This window comes from Labeo rohita, chromosome 17, assembly GCF_022985175.1.
Source record: "Labeo rohita strain BAU-BD-2019 chromosome 17, IGBB_LRoh.1.0, whole genome shotgun sequence".
NCBI classification, from domain to species: Eukaryota; Metazoa; Chordata; class Actinopteri; order Cypriniformes; family Cyprinidae; genus Labeo; species Labeo rohita.
This window is the reverse complement of record NC_066885.1, coordinates 2261263-2279323: the sequence shown is the minus strand read 5'-3', so window position 1 is coordinate 2279323 and position 18061 is coordinate 2261263. Positions and strand designations below refer to the sequence as shown.

Here is an 18061-nt window from a genome sequence, read left to right as displayed (position 1 = left end):
GATAGAACAGAATTGAGCTGAATAATGACATTACTGTCTTCTGTAAAGCTGCTTTATAGCTATAATAAAATTTGGTTCATAATTGGTCAATTTTACAGCATTATAGCACTGTTATTTCCCTGTTTTTTGCTGCTGAAAAGATATCAATTTGTGTATTTATTATTTTAAATAAATGTGACTTAATGTGTAAAGCAGGGGACCTCAAGATGACTTAAAATAATTTTAATTTTTTAATTTTAATTATTTAATTTTATTATTTTAATTCTATTTTCATTCACCCCCTCAGCGTGTATTTTATTTTATTTTATTTTATTGAAGGACCAGGATTCCTACTGTCTTGGAAAACCTGCATATATTTTAAAAATGTGATTTTTAGTCTTTTTGTTTAATTACATGATTCTTCCGTCCCACTGGGCATTTTTTATAAATAATATACTTTTCCTTTTTATGCCAATTTTTCTATTTATGCCAAGCTTTAAAATAATATAGTGTGTAGAAATTGTAATTGTGATTTAAAAAATTGTTTTAAAAATCCCTATTATTAATCCTTATCCAATAAATTGCAAATAGAAAAGTCATGGGGCCTTCAAATATTTTTGTGGACAGCATGGTTATTATAGTTAACTGCAACTAGAACCAAAAAAAAAAATCCCTTACTTGAAATAAAATAAAGTGAAATAAAATATTAAATATTAAAAAATAAACCTTTTAATAAAAAAAAAACTAATTAAAAGAACATTTAATACATACATATAAAAATACATATAATACATATATATATATATATATATAACAAAAAAAAAACATTTGAACTAAATTACTAAAACTTTTCTAAAAGAAAAAAAATTGTTTTAATTTTTCAGGATTCAATTCAATTTTTTATCGTATTCTATTCTTTTTTTGGCCTTCATTTGTAATTTTTCTGGATTTTTCTTTTTAGTTTTAATTTTTATACATTCCATTCTTTCTGTTAATTTTTCTGGATTACAATTTTTGATGTTTTAATTTTTCAGGATTCTGTTTTTCTTTTTTTCTTTTTTTTTCTGGATACGTTTCTTCTTTCTTTCTGGATTTAGTTTTCTCTGTTTTAATTTTTCTGGATTCTATTCTTTTTTTTTTTTTTTTTTTTTTTTTAATTTTCTTGATTAAATTGTACACTTGAATAATAGTAGAGTTTTGATTTTATATAAATGTTTGTTGTGTTCAGGATCAGCGTGTGGTGACCAAGCGTTCAGGCCCTGCAGGACTAAGAGACGGAGAGCAGGAGAAGGATCTGGGATCGAGCGTCTTCAGCTGCGGGAGAGGAAAAAGACGGCAACTCCTCGTCACCACACCAGGAAACATCAAGGTGGGACTGAATGAATCTTCCTCTTGTTCTCTGTCTGGATTTTGTCCAGTGAGCTCTTTAAAGTTGACCGATCAAAAGCTATTTTGTTCATTTTGGGAAAGTCCCGTTTTCTCTCTTTGATGGCTTGATTACTTTTAATGATGTCACGCAATGTATTCATACTTTGAACTCAGGCTGAGCAATTAATCTAAATATTTAATAAAACCTAAATAGCAGCATTTTTCCCAAACGCTTAATGAGAAGCGCTTATAAACTAGCTGTTGTCAACGAAAGGAAAGCTTAATAGGGTTTTTGTGCTTTTCTACCAAAATAAAAGCCTAATGATTTAACATTAATGAATATGCCATAACTACGGTGGCCGAGAGAGCTCAACGTGCTGCAACTTAAGAAAACACATGCAAACAGAAAAAAACGACAACAAATTAAAAAAAAAACATCTTCATCAGTTTAACAACACAGGCGCTGCAAATCCTTGCAACGCAGACACAAATACAGAAACGCGCTGCAAATTCTCACAACACAACCAAACACAGAAACGCGCGGCAAACACAAATGCGCTGCAAATAGCACGGACCACAACGGAAATGTTTCGGGGGACCTCAAAAAGTGACGAACCCAGCTGAGACCTGATTATTATTATTACTATTATTATTATTATTATTATTGTTTTTATTCAGTTTCATAATCGAAACAAAAAAAAACAAGGCAACATTGCACATTTCAAATTGCAAATTCAACTGCAATAATAATAATAATAATAATAATAATAATAATAACAGCAGAAAGAGAAAACACACAAAATAAACACAAACATACAAAAAAAAATAAAAAAATCCATGGCAGTTACATAAACTTGAAAAGAGAGGGTTTCAAGGTAAATTTTAAGATTAGTGTTACAAAATGTAATATATAATGGTTTATTCTGGCTTACTTTTGACTTGTGAATATAAAAGTTTGCTAAGACAATTAAGAGATTTATAATATAAACCTGTTTATCAGAAAAAGAGGGGTTTTGAAAACGTAAAAAAATATCATAAAAATCTAAATTAAGGGGTTTGCTTAATTTCTTTGTTATGTCTATTTTAAAGTCAGTCCAAAATGAAATAGCATAAGGGCAATAGAAAAATAAATGTTCAATATCTGGACCTGATTATTTGTTCAGTGGCTTTTGGTCAGAGAGGTGTTGTCTGTGAACTAAAAGGCGAGTTTTTTATTTAACATCCTGATCATAAGAGTCATTGGTCTTTTTGATATTATTAGACTAATCTGACTTAACTGTGAAACGTTATTGACTTAATTGCAAATAAATATATAAATAAATAAATATATGCAAATAAATATAACGTTCAAAGTTCACGAAAAAAAAACTGCAACGCTTTATTAATAGTTAAAATCAGGTCAAAATTCAGGTCCCAGCTGGGTTCGTCACTTTTTGAGGTCCCCCTGAAACATTTCCGTTGTGGTCCGTGCTATTTGCAGCGCGTTTGTGTAAATGCAGCGCCTTCGTGTGTTTGGTTGTGTTGTGAGAATTTGCAGCGCGTTTCCGTATTTGTGTTTGCATTGCGAGGATTTGTAGCGCCTGTGTTGTCAAACTGATGAAGATGTTTTTTTAATTTGTTGTCATTTTTTTCTGTTTGCATGTGTTTTCTTAAGTTGCAGCGCGTTGAGCTCTCTCGGCCACCGTACATAACTAATGAATAGAGCCGTAACTATTAGTATTGTCATTTTACAGTTGTACTGTAAAATACAATTATTTTTTACATTGTTTTTCTTAAATATATATTTATTAATATTTTTGTTTCTTAATTATTTTTATGGTGAAATCAGCATTATTTTGGTATCTTTTTTTTTTTTTTTTTTTTTTTTTTTTTTTTTTTTTTTAGTTTTTATTTACAATTTTACAATTTACAATTTTGTAGTTTTTATTCTTTTTTTTCCAATTTTAGTTGTTTTTTTTTTTTGAAAATGTATAACAAAAATATTTTTCTTTTTTATTTTATTTCTGTTAAAGTTTATTTTATTATTAAAAAAATGTGCATAAAATAAAAGTAAAATACAGTGAACTCATTATTTTAGTGTCAGAGACACTTTTTTTTAGTTTTTATTCATATTTAAATGAGTTTTTATTTTTTAATGTTTATTTTTATGTTTTAATTTTAATTTTAGTTAAAATATTAGTAATTTTATTGTTTTTGTAATTTTTATTAGTTTTTTTTTATCTGTCTGTGTTGTTTTTGTTTATTTTTATTTCAAATTTAGTGTTAGGTATTTTGGAAAAATACGTTTTGTCTGAAATAAATTACTTAAATATTTTTAGATTTTATCTTATTTCTGTTCAAGTTTTTTTTATTATAAAATAAATATACAGTGAACTTATTTTAGTATCAGGGACACTTTAGTTTTTATTCATTTTTTGAAGTTTTGAGTTTTTATTTTTGTTACTTTTATTTTTCTGTTTTTGTTTTAATTTTAATTTAAGTTTTAGTAATTATTTTGTGTTTATGTGATTTATTTTTATTAGTTTTTTTTATTAGTTTTTTTTTTTATCTGTCTGCATGTTTTTCATTAAATTTAGTTTCATTTTTAGTTTTATTTTGGAAAATTAAATTTTGGCTGAAATAAAATATTTTTATATATTATTTTATTCCTGTTAAGGTTTATTTTTAGTATATTTTCAATTATGTATTATTTTTATTTTAATAAAACAAATGTAACTAAAATAAAATATTAAAAAACCAAGGCAACATTTCCTTTTTTCATTTAGTTCAACTTGATCTACAAAAAAAACTAAAACTAACATAAAATGAATAAAAACTATATAGACAGAATATATAATGTGAACACTTCATTATTTCTTATTTTGTCAAAATTGTTTTATTTAGTAATAATAATCATCATAATAAAATGAATAACTGCTATTATTATTATTGGTATATTGCAATGTAATCACACCGTTTTTGTCCAAATCTGGAGGTAACTCATCTCAGAACACTAGTCATGTTAAAGCATGAATTTCAGTGATGTTAGAGAGTGTTTTATCATGTTGTTTCAGGGGAAGAGGGTGTTCGGCGAAAGAAAGGACAGAAACCGGCCCGTGAGTCCAGCGAGGTTGAAGTCGTGTGCTGAGGAAGAGCAGGAGTCCAACAACACACGAGGAAAACAGCGGCCTCCGTCTACAAAGAGAGTCACGGAGGTGAGCCAGACGCTCTTGTGATGTCTTGTTTGACATTTGTTAAGCAGCATGTGTCTGGGACGCCCTCTTCAAGCCTTGACGCTGTAAATAGATTTAGACGGGACAGATCATAGCGGCAGTGCGTGTGAATGTTCATCAGGACTCTTGGCAGGAGTTTGTGCATCTGTTCAGCTGCTCTGGTGGATTCCACAAATCTGACGTCACCGGATCACCAACATTCATGCCGTTTCTCTTTTGTTTGTGTTTGTGTATTTTCGTTCTGCCTCTTTCACACTACCGTTTCAAAGGTTTCTTCTGGTTATCAAGACTGCATTTATTTGATCAAAAATACAGTAAAAATTCTGAAATATTATTACAATTTATAATAGCTGTTTTCTATGTGAGTATCTGTTAAAATGTAATTTATTTCAGTGATCAAATCTGAATTTTCAGCATCATTATTCCAGTCTTCAGTGTCACATGATTCTTCAGAAATCGTTTGAATATGCTGATTTGCTGCTCAAGAAACATTTCTGATTATTATCAATGTTGAAAACATTTGTGCTGCTTCAAATTTTATATAAATCATTGTATTTTATGTTTCAGGATTATGTGAAGAGTAGAAAGTTCAAAAGAAAAACATTTATTTGATATAGAAATCTTTTGAAACATATAAATGTATCAATTTTCATCAAATGTATCAATTAAATGCATCCTTGATAAATTAAAGTATTAATTTCTTGAAAAAAAAATATACCAGAAAAAAAAATTATTAAACTTTTCAACATGTCTATTTTTTTCTCATTTCACTTGATCTACTAAAAAACTAAAACTGAAATAAAAATTAATAAAAAAAAGATATTTAAAAAACAAAAATATAAAAATGCACGATAAAATTACTAAAGCTAAAATTAAAACGAAGACAAAAAATACAAATTCAACAGAAAATACCAAAAAAATTTTTTTTTAAATAAAATGCAAAATAAAAAATCCCCAAACTTTGTAACATTTATAAATGTATCAATTTTCATCAAATGTATAAAAAATGTATCAACCTTTTGATCAATTAAATGTATCTTTGATAAAGTATTAATTTCTTATAAAAAAAATTCTTGCTAGAAATAAAGCAAAAAATAAAATATAAAAAATAAATGTAAAAATAATTAAATTACACTGTAAAAAAAAAAACCCAAAAAACAAAAAAAACAACATTTCTCATTTTTTTTCTCATTTCACTTAATCTACTAAAAAACTAAAACTGAAAAAATGAATAAAAACTATATAGAGAAATTTAAAAAACAAAAATATAAAAATGCACAATAAAATTACTAAAGCTAAAATTAAAACGAAGACAAAAAATACAAATTCAACAGAAAATACCAAAAAAAAAAATCCCCAAACTTTGTAACATTTATAAATGTATCAATTTTCATCAAATGTATAAAAAATGTATCAACCTTTTGATCAATTAAATGTATCTTTGATGAATTAAAGTATTAATTTCCTTTTAAAAAATTCTTGCTAGAAATAAAGCAAAAAATAAAATATAAAAAATAAATGTAAAAATGATTAAATTTCACTTAATCTACTTAAAAACTAAAACTGAAAAAATGAATAAAAACCATATAGAGAAATTTAAAAAACACAAATATAAAAATGCACAATAAAATTACTAAAACTAAAATTAAAATTCCACAGAAATTCCACTAAATACCAATTCAACAGAAAATACCCCCCCAAAAAAATCTAAATTAAAAAAATAAAACGCAAAATAAAAAAACTCTGTAACATTTATAAATGTATCAATTTTCATCAAATGTATCAAAAATGTATCTGTCTTTTGATCAAATAAATGTATCCTTGAAATAAAATATTAATTTCTTAAATAAAAATCCTTACTTAAAATAAAGCAAAAAATTAAATATAAAAATAATTAAATTATGCTAGAAAAAAATACAACTTTTCAACTTTTCTCATATTTTTCTCATTTCACTTGATCTACTGAAAAAACTATAATAAGATATTTAAAAAACAAAAATGTAAAAATGCAGACAAAAAAAATCTAAAATACTATTTCAACCGAAAAACCAAAAAAAAAAAATATATATATATATAAAATTAAAAAAAAACTCTTCAATGCTGGTGTAAGAGACCCGACCCCATAAGTGTTTGTTAGAGGTGTAAGTTAGCGTCATGTCTGTGAGATTGTCACTGGCGTGTGGGAATGTCAGGGTGTGGACAGATGTGATGTTGGGTTGTGTTTTACACCCAGCGGGGCTGAACTGTCTGGGCGGCAGCTGCTTCTGTCCGCCGAAGTCTGAAAGAGCTGTATAATGCGGGCCATTGTGTGGTCGAGCCGAGCCTCTTTATCATCAGAGCTTTTGTCTGATCGAGCACAGACTCTTACACTGCTTGAATGTGAATGTGGATTCTTGTATGTTAATAACTTTAAATCAGAGAGATGTGAGCCATAAACAGTGTTATTTTAGTGTAATTTATACAGCTGTAGTACTTTTATTTTTATGTTTTCAGTTTTTATTTTAATTTTAGTAATACAAAAAAATCTAATTTATTTTAATTAAAATATTATTTAATTCAGTTGCCGAGGCAGCATTTATTTATTAATTTCATTAAAAAATATTTTATTAAACTTTAATTTATTTTTATTTTTAAGTTTTTATTTTAGTTTTAATAATATTAGTACTTCAACTCACACCATTTTTGCTATTTTTTTTTTATTTTTTTTTTTACTTTCTTCTTTTTTAATATTTCTATTTGGCTATTAATTTGTTTTAGTACTTAAAATCGAAAATGAAAATAGGTTTTTGCTTAATTTATTTAATTAATTTATTAATTTATTTTTGTTTAAGTCTGCTATTTTTTTTTTACTTTTTTCTTTTTTAATATTTCTATTTAGCTATTCATTTAATTTATGTTTTAGTCATTTTAGTACTTAAAATCGAAAATGAAAATAGTTTTTTGCTTAAATATTTTAAGTTTAAGTTTTAAACATAATGTTTATATTTTAGTAATATTAGTACTTCAATTTACACTGTTAGTTGGCAACACAGCATTTCTGATATTTATTTATTTATTTTTGAGTTTTTACGAAATTTTTTTTTGCGAAACTTTTTTCTTTCTTTTAATATTTCTATTTAGCTATTAATTTGTTTAATGTAAGTTTAATTTTAGTACTTAAAATCGGAAATAAAAATGTAAGCAAAATTTTGCTTAAATATTTTAAGTTTGTTTTAAATATATTTATATTTTGTTTAATTAATTAATTTATTTATTTTTGTTTAAGCTTTCACAAATTTTTTTTTACTTTTTTCTTTCTATTTAGCTACTAATTTGTTAAATTTAAGTTTTAGTAATTTTAGAAGTTTTAGTAATTTTCAGAATTGAAAATAAAAATAGTTTTTGCTCAAATATTTGAAGTTTAAGTTTTAAATATAATATTTATATTTTAGTAATATCAGTACTTCAACTTAGTTGGCAACACGGCATTTATGTAATATTTTATTTTATTAATATTTTAATTGTTTAATATTTCTATTTAATATTTCTATTCATTTGTTTAATTTAGCTTTATTTCAGTTAACGTTTTTAAATATTTAATAGTTTATGTTTTCGTAATTTTCGTAATGTCTTTTTTCTTTTGTTTTTATATTGCTATTTTACTTTCATTTATATTTATATCACTATATTTATTTAGCAATTTTAGTACCTCAAAATACACCTAAAAGTATTTATGGTATATTTAGGGGCCAAGCACCAGAGGTGCGGTGGCACCTATTGTATCCGTTGGCGTTATTATTATTCCGCTTCTTCTTCTTCTTCTTCTTCTTCTTCTTCTTCTTCCTCTTCCGCCGCAAGTCTATGGCAGCCCATAGAACCGCTTGTGGGAAAGTTGTATAATTTTGCACACTGATAGAGGACAGTCCCAACATTAACCATAGCAAGTTTGGAGTCTCTAACTCAAACTCTGTAGCGCCACCACTTGTCCAAACTTTCAAAAGATTTATGCTAATAACTTTTGAACCGTAAGCCACACAACAAAAATTTTTTTTCCTCTGATTCCTTGGCTTATGCCGAGTCGAAAGGACACCAAAATTCAAAAATCGTAAGGTTTAGTTTTTTCGCTATTCTCAATTGTTCGTAAAACCTACTTTTTCGAACTCGTCCTAGGCCGTTGCACCGATTGTCACAAAAATTGATCCAGATCATCTTCAGACCATGCTGGCAAAAAGTTATGGAATTCAAGTCGATTCGTCCAGCCGTTCACGAATAACACGCGAAAGAATTCTACGAAAAGCTAGCAAAAATCAATGTGAGGCTATATCTCCGTAATAGTTTGTCATATTGACACCAAACTTGGTGTGTGTTATAACAAGCATGACCTGAGGCTACCTGCAGTGTTTCGGTGCAGTGCCCCCTAGTGGTCAGGAGATACGAAAAATGGCTATTTTTCTTTATAACGTCTGAATGATTTGTCCAAAAATCACAAAACTGGTCTCTTTAGATTCGGTGTGTCATACCGAGTCGAACCATATCCAATTTTCCCATGTCAGCCATTTTGGGTGTTGGTCATTTTGAATTTAGCTTTAAAATGCTGTATCTTGAGAACCGATTAGCGTATCGTTTCGACATTAATTACAAAAATGTTCGGCACCATGCCCTGAATGTACATAAAAATTTTGGGGCCAGCGCCGCCTTGTGGTCAAACGTTATAACGAAATTTCAAAAAATGCTAATAACTTTTGCGTACATTAGCCTATTAAAATGAAACTGATTTTGATAGATTCCTTCGGTCATGCTGAGAACACCGATACCAATTTTGCCAATTTTGGCTGAACTTCCTGTCCGCCATTTTGATTCATGTTGAAAACCTACTTTTTCGAACTCCTCCTAGACCGTTAGTCCAATTTTCACCAAATTTGACTCAGATCATCTTCAGACCATGCTGACAAAAAGTTATGGATTTTGTGTCGATACACAAAACCGTTTTCGTTTAGCGCATCAACGAATTTACTGGAACGATGCCAAATTGCATCCGAGTCTGTATCTCTGCAAAGCTTTGACATATTGACACCAAATTTTATATGTGCTATTGTCACCACACTCTGACCAAGCCACATCAGTTTGGTAACAGTGCCACCTATGGGTCAGAAGTAATACGCCATTCACTAAACATTAATAATGAAATTTACAAAAATGCTAATAACTTCTGTTTACATTAGCCTATTGGAATGAAACTGATGTCAATAGATTCCTTGGGTCAAGTCGAGAACATTGATACCCATTATTCCGAAATTGGCCAAACTTCCTGTCCGCCATTTTGATTAATGTACAAAACCTACTTTTTCGAACTCCTCCCAGACTGTTAGTCCGATCTTCACCAAATTTGACTCAGATCATCTTCAGACTATGCTGGCAAAAAGTTATGAATTTCGTGTCGATATACGAAACCGTTTTCGTTTAGCGCATCAACAAATTTGCTGGAAAGATGCCAAACTACATCTGAGGCTGTATCTCTGCAAAGCTTTGACATAATGACGGCAAACTTTGTGTGTGTCATTGTCATTTCACACAGAACACGTCACATCAATTTGAAAACAGCACCACCTGTTGGTCAAAAGTGATAAGCCATTAAATTTTATTACGATTGGTTGTATTTATGATTTTCAGCCATTTCAACTGATATTATCCTAAAATGGCTTAAGTTACTCACTGTTGTAGTCGGTCTGCTGCTCCTTGCCGTGCTTGACTCCTCATTCTGCCTGTTTTGTGCTTGGCCCCGCAATTGCTGCTTGCAGCTATATTTTCCTTTAGATTTATTTTAATTAACAAAAGTTATTTTTGATAGATTTAATAGTTTAAGTTTTAGTAACTTGTTTTTTGTTTAGTTTTAAGTTTCATTGTATTTATTTAGTCATTTTAGTACCTAAACTTAAACTTAACTTCAATATTAATTAATTATTAATTAATATAATATTTGTAATTTATTTTCCTTTAGCTTTATTTTAATTTTAATTTATTTATTTTTATTATATTTGTAATAGTTTTTTTAATCTAATATTTATATTTTAATTTTCCTGCAGCATTTCAATTCCTGAAAACATTTTTTAATAGTTTTAGTTAACAATAAAAACACTGACCATAACACACTTGCTTTTTTTTATGTTTTTATATGGCAGGTGCTCAGTTCTGATTTCATACAGCGATTTATGCCGTATTTAGAACCAAAGGACTATTTTAAGAAGCATTTCCGGTTGTATTTTCCATTACGTTTCCTGGTGTGTCATCACAGCAGATGTTCTCGTGGCTGACAGACGGATTTTAATCAAGTGAGTGGGATCCGTCCTTTCACTGAGTCACAGATATACTGTATGTGGAAGGACTTTCCCACAATGCATCAGTGCAGTCGAGTCCTCTGGCCCCGCCGGTCGCAGCGGGCGTCGAATGTGATTCCAGGAGAATGACATCATGACGCAGCCGTAACGCTGTGAGTTATCGTCAGGAGGAGAGGCTGATAGAAAAGCAGGGCGCTTGTTCTGCAGCGTCGCTCTAAAATCTCTCTCTCTCTCAGAGTTCATTGTTTGCGATTATAATGAGCCGTATGCTTTAATCAAATTAACATTTGGCCGCTTTTTCTTCTGAATAGGTGTATTATGTGGCTGATGGGAGCGCAGAGCCGACGTGCCAGTTTGGTGGCAGAATGAGCGACTCTTTTGGTCTCGTTTGGTCATAATAGTGTGTGTTTCTCTTCAGGACTGCGTTCATCAACTGCTTTTGCTTTAAAATCCAGACTTTCAGGAGCCAAAATAGTTCCAGATTTGTTTATTGTACAAAAGTGAAGACAAAATTACTTTAAGTCTAACACTGAAATTGCATTAGCAAGAACATTAATACTTTATTATATTTGGCCTTTTTTGTTTGTTAATTTTAATAAATAAATAAATGTATTTATTTTTATATTTCACATTTTAGTTTTAATAATTTTGTGTTTTTTGTCATTTTTATTTATTTATTTTCCACAATGTATTGATTGAAGTTTTCTGGACAGGAGCTATTATTATATGACGTCACTAAAGCAAGTGTACTACTTATTTTTATCCACATGAGGGCAGTGTGTCACTACTAGTGTACAAAATGCTCAAGGCACAGTGACTGTTTACACCCGTCCAAAATATTAGCCTTTGTACGAAAATATGTAAATGGCGTATTACACCAATTTTCTTGCTATGTAGAAATGTTAATGTTTTATGCTTTTATTTGATTTCAAGAAAAATTAAAATACGCAACACAAAATGTTTTGGGGAGCAAAAACAACATCATTTCATAGATCCCTATTATTGTTAAATAAATGAATAAATAAAAATAAAAATCTGATAAATTAAGTTGTTTTATAGATTTAGTTAATTACATTTAATTAATTACATTTAGTTAATTACATATTTGTTAAATTTTTTATTAATTACACATGTATTGTTTGATTTTTATAATTTAATGAAAGCATTAAAATGGAACCCAGAGATTTGGTAAAAATAAAACAAACAAACAGATAAATAAATAAATGAATGAATGAATGAATGAATAAGTGAATAAAATGAAAATAATGATAAAATATTTCATAGGTCTCTAAAAAACTTTTAAACTAAAATTAATTGTTATGAGTTATTTGATTTTAATCAAACATGCTTTTTGATTATTAAAAGGAAATTTTAACCATTAAAACTGAAAAAGTATATGTGTGTATATGTATATGTGTGTGTGTGTGTGTGTGTATATATGAAACAGCATATCTATCTGTCTATCTGCATTTATAACATTTATATTTTATTTTACTTTTTATTTTTATTTTTCTGTTTTTATATTGCTATTTAAATTATTTATTTAATTATATTTAGCAATTTTAGTACCTTAACTTTTCACTTTATAATTTTTTTAAATGTTTTATTTTTAATATAGTATTTATGTTTTATTTTCCTTTTTATTTTAATTAACTAAATTTTGAATAGATTTAATAGTTTATTTTATTAATTTTATTTAATTTTAATTTTTTATACTTCATTTTAATATTCATTGATATTTATTTCATTAAAATTATTTAGTAATTTTAGTAGCTGAACTATTTGTTTTTAATATAATAAATTATAATTATAATTGATAATAATTAATTTTCCTTTCGCTTTATTTCAATTAACAAACGTGATTTTAAAAAAAAAAGATTTTCTGATGGTTTTTAAATAACAGTCTAATATTTAAATTTTATTTTTTGTAATTTTGTACTGTACTTTATATATGTGTGTACACATTTATTAGGTTGACAACATTTTTTTTAGTGTTTTAATCAGTTTCTTTATGCTTAAAACCTTCTAAAGATCCTTTAATCTTGAATGAAGTGTTTGATTAGATGTCCAAGATGACTTGTGTTTGTTTTAACAGTGATCTTTAACTATGAAATCAGGTTTTAAAGTCTTGATCTATAATAATCTTTTAACAATAACAGTAGAAGTAATGAGTATTCATTACCATTGTGTCTCTCTCATGTGTTCATTCAGGACAACACAGGAAAACCGGATCAGTGGAGTCTATGTGAGGACCCGTATGTCGTCCCGGTGAGAGCATAACGTATAATTAAATTAAGCACAGACAGCACAAAACAAAATGTTCAGATGTCTCTAATCCTATTGTTTTTAAAGTGGAGGGACAAAAACGTCGTCCCATCTTCTGATATCTTTGGGTTTAATCAAACTTTACAGTATTTGCCTGCAACTGCATGTCAAATTAGATTGTTTAGATGTGCTTTTGATAGACGAGCTGCAGATTTTGCTCTGTATTTGACGCTCAAATGATCTGGTAGGTCACAGAGGCCGTCGCTGACCTAAACCTCGTCACGTCCAAAGAAGAGCAGCTGGAGTACCTGCGGTGGAAGAAGGAGCGCGAGGAGATCGACCGCGAGCGCGTGGCCCGACACAAAAACGCCAAAGGCCAGTGGAGGAGAGCCTGGGACATGGAGAAGACCGATCTGATGTAAGCCAGACGCGTGCGCCTGATTTCTGTTCTGACGTGAGAGAAACTAACCTGCGTCGCTTTAGTTGGCACCTTCATTTAGTTCGACTTCCTCTTTTGTTTGTTCTCTTATTTTCTGCATGTTTAACTGCTTCTTACATACATAAATCACAGCTGATTGAATGGTAACGGCCTCATTCTTGTCTGTCTTACTGACACCTTCGGATCAATGTGTTCAAATCATATCTTTGTTTTCTTTATTCATCCTGAACTAAATCATTCATAAATTTATCAGTTTCTTATTTAAATGTGTTTCTTTGTAATTAAAACTATTTAAATTAATGATTAAAGATCATTTTATCCTAAATGAAGTGTTTTATTAGATTTCTGCGATTGTGTTTTAGCTGTTAATGTTCGTTAAAGTTAACCAATAGTCAGATAACTGTTTAGTCATTATTCATGTTTCCATCCATGCATTTTTTTTAATGCATTGTGATATTGCGTTAAAAAAAAAAAAAGCCATGGAAACACCAAATCAAATCTTAAAACACGGATTAAAAAAATGATTTGCTCAGTTGAGGCAGAACTCATTCATTATGTAGGAAAAAAATCACAGACTTAAAATATATTTATGTATAAATTTAAGATGTATGTGTTTGAGTAGCATGAAATTTTAGTATTTAGTATTAACATAAACTAATAAACATAATGTGATGCATATTTGTCAGTCAGACATAAATGAAACTGGTCGCATTTATGCTTTTTTTATGCAAAAGAAAATCCATATTTTAAATAATTTGAAATTTTAAATAATTTATATATTATATTAAAAAGCATATCTATCTATCTATACTATATATTTATTTATACTATATACACACACACACACACACACACACACACATATATATATATATATATATTAGGGATGCAACAATAAAGTTAATCCATGGTTCAATACGTACCTCGGTTTTTAACCACGGTTTTTGGTTCGGTTCGGTTCTGATATCTTGCCACTTCAGTGTGTTGGTATTTTTTTTTTTTTTTGGAACAAATGAACAAAATACTCCCTTTAAACCTCTGTACACTAGAAAAAGCGTGGTTTAGTATATGTCTGCTTAATTTTTCTTTTGAGAGAGGGCGCCCTCGTGCAGAAAAAAAAAACACATTTGCGTCAAAGAAGTAGCACTGATGACGTTCCGTTCCAGTTTCTCTAATATGGATAAAAGCATCGCTATTGCTGTAACTGATTAAAAACAAGATATAACGTTAAACGTTTTGGAATGACGAAATGTAAGGACAATAAACACTCGTCTGCAATAATATAGGATTATCTGTGTTCTTCAAGCCATCTCGGGTATTTTCCTAAGACATTGCAACTCAACAACATTGAATTCGAGTATAGAATTTACTGTCTGCCTCATTCTGTGATAAGAATCATCAATATGATAAGATAACATCAGATCACATAAGGAAGTTATTTCAAACACTCGACTGATGTTGTGAATTAAAAACAAGTTATGTTTTTTATAACTTTTGTTTTTTTTTTACTTTTGTTGGAGAACAGGTTTAGAAAGGCTTATCATTGCATGTCATTAGAATGGAAGATGCTCTGCGTGTGTTGCTTTTTCAAATATAAACAGGGAAGCGTTTCTTCATTTCAGCACGTGAAATCACGGGCACACACAGCAAATTCCGAGAGAAATAAAACAAGGAAGTTATTTTAAATGCAAAACCAAAAAACCGCAATTCACAAGCGTGTATTGAACCCTGGATGACGTACCGCGCGGTTCGATATTATATTGAGTATTGTGACATCCCTAATATATATATATATATATATATATATATATATATATATAATAGTTACAGTTTTAGTACTTTTGTGTTTTTGACTTTTTTTCTGTTTTTATTTTGCCATTTAGCTTTATATTTATTTCATTATATTTATTTAGCAATGTTAGTACCTCAGCGTATTTTCATTTCCTCATTTTTGTTTAAATGCTTTATTTTTAGTATTTAGTATTAACATAAACTAATAAACATAATGTGATGCATATTTGTCAGTCAGACATAAATGAAATTGGTCAGATTTCTGCACAAAAAAAAAAAAAATCATTCCATAGTTTAAATAATTTGAAATTTGTAATTATTTATATATTATATTAAACAACATATCTACCTATCTATCTATATATCTATCTGTCTATCTATCTATGCATTGATAGTATTTATATTTTATTTTACTTTAGTTTTATTTCAGTTAAAAAAATAGTTTTTTAATTATTTAAATTAAATCAACTAGATGCAAATAGTTAATTTATTAGATTTTATTTAAATAATCATCATTTTGAAATTTTGAAAATTTATTCAAATTGCTTTGAATCAGCATAAATGACAATGAACAGCATGAAAATGGTTAAATATGACTAGCTGTGGAGCAAGCAATATTCGGTTAGTTAAAAAACATTGAAACAAATGTATAAACATTGTGGATTTAAAATGCATTCAGTTTATTAGTATTATTACAGAAATCTGACCTGTTTCATTTATGTTTGACTGACAAATATGCAACACATTAAGTTTGTTAGTTAAAACTAATGGATCAAAATTTCTTATTCTTAAATATTTTTTAAAAGTGTCTACTACTGCATCTTCCATTTTTATTATTGATCATTTAAAACAGGAAGTGGCTATTTTGTTATCATGTGGTGGAAACAATGCTTTATTTGCAAATGTTTCGTGCGATATTCCTTTCAAATCTTGCCTATAGCAGTTTACCTGATATTGTCTAAATTTGCAGCAGTAATATTACAATAATAATTATGAAATGGAAGCACCAACTTTGGGAAGCATAGCGATGCGCGGTCTGCTTCAAACTTGCATTCAGATCTGACGTAAATGTCTCAATCTGACAAATGTTTTGGAAGTAAAACGCAGTAGGATTCATAAATGATCTTTGACATTTCATCCGCACACATCATTGAGCTGGACTCCAGTTTAATGTCACAGAGGTTATAAAAGGTCCTTGTTTATGCTCTGATGACTATAAAAGCTTCGTAGATGTCAAACTGCTCAAGACGTCTTGCCAAATCTCGTATCGGCGTTCAGCTTCTGCTGCTGTTCAATTAAACATGAGCTGATCCAGAAGAACATGAGTGGAAAATAGAATAGAAATAACATTGACTTGTCAAAAGAGGAAGTTGTTTTGGATTTGGTGTATGAATTAAGTCTCTTGTAAAAGCGAGTGGTATTTAGGGTCAAATGTCTGTGTTCTGTGAGCTCATGAGATGCGGATGACTTTAATTTAAGGAATTGAATCAAACAGCACTAAACGATGATCTGATGATGTGGATTATTAGAATTAAAGGTCATTCTGGAAACGCCGTATAGTCTTTGTCCTGTGTTTGTGGCAGAAATTCAGTACAATTATAAACGAGACTGAGATTTAAAAGCTTTTTATTGATTTTTATAAATGTTTTATACAGTATTCAGAAAAAATAGGGATACACATTGTTTTTGAGGAAAGTTACAAGTGTTTGTAAATGTTTTTATGCCTTTATAAATTGACAGAGTCAAAACTTTTTGATAAATAACATGAAGTATTTAATCAGTGCTGCTAAAGCTATTACTAATGATTATAATCATAACATAACATGGTTAAAGTCAATGTGAAATTAAAATTGACTTGGTTTACTTTATTAATCCTTGCTCCTCCTATTATATAGTGAGTAATTCATCAGTCACATACTAATGAAGTGTTTATTTTCAAGATCTGTCATCAAAATGTAATAACTCACTCCAATAAGTTCCTATGATTTGATTTTATTTGATAAAACTGTCGTCAAATACAAAGAAAATCAAACTAAAGCAAAACTACAAAATAAAAGTTTGGTTTAACTTGAAAAAATTATGACAGAAATATATTGCTGTTGTACAGTAGAATTAACATCTGTAATAATAATACTACAGTTTATTAAAATCATATATTTTTAAGGAATATCACACAATTTTTTCACATTTTAAAAAAGTTTTACATTTTAACCCTTTGTTGTGCCGCATTTTTTAAAATATTAATTAAACAATATTATATAATATAATATATATAAATATATAATATATATATATATATATATATATATATATATGAACAAAAATCATTTTAAATTACAATTTTAATTAAAATATATCTTATTTACTATTTTATTGTGTGTGTGCGTGTATAATTAAATCTTATAATTTGATTGCAAATATATTTATATATATTTTTTATTTATATTTTGTAAATTTTAAATTTTTATTTATATTTTATAAAATGTTTTTAAAATTGGAAATCAATATTTAAAAACAATTTATATGTTGATAATAAAATTGTATTGAATCATAAAATACACAAAATACATGAAAATTGAAATGGACAAAACAGAGGGTTTTGATAAAATATATTGACAGAAATATATTGCTGTTATACAGTAGAATTAACGTCTATAATAATAATACTACAGTTTATTAAAATCATATATTTT

The 18061-nt window shown here is 28.3% G+C and overlaps 1 protein-coding gene across 1 annotated transcript in view; it reads left to right on the top strand.

Annotated features, from left to right (window-relative positions):
* LOC127179938 (coiled-coil domain-containing protein 9B) overlaps positions 1-18061 on the top strand; it is a 43811-nt gene that overhangs the window by 12176 nt on the left and 13574 nt on the right. Inside the window, exons 5-8 of the mRNA XM_051133773.1 lie at positions 1208-1348; positions 4401-4541; positions 13085-13141; positions 13387-13556. Coding sequence (XP_050989730.1) covers positions 1208-1348; positions 4401-4541; positions 13085-13141; positions 13387-13556 — 509 coding nt within the window. The remainder of the gene's footprint in view (positions 1-1207; positions 1349-4400; positions 4542-13084; positions 13142-13386; positions 13557-18061) is intronic.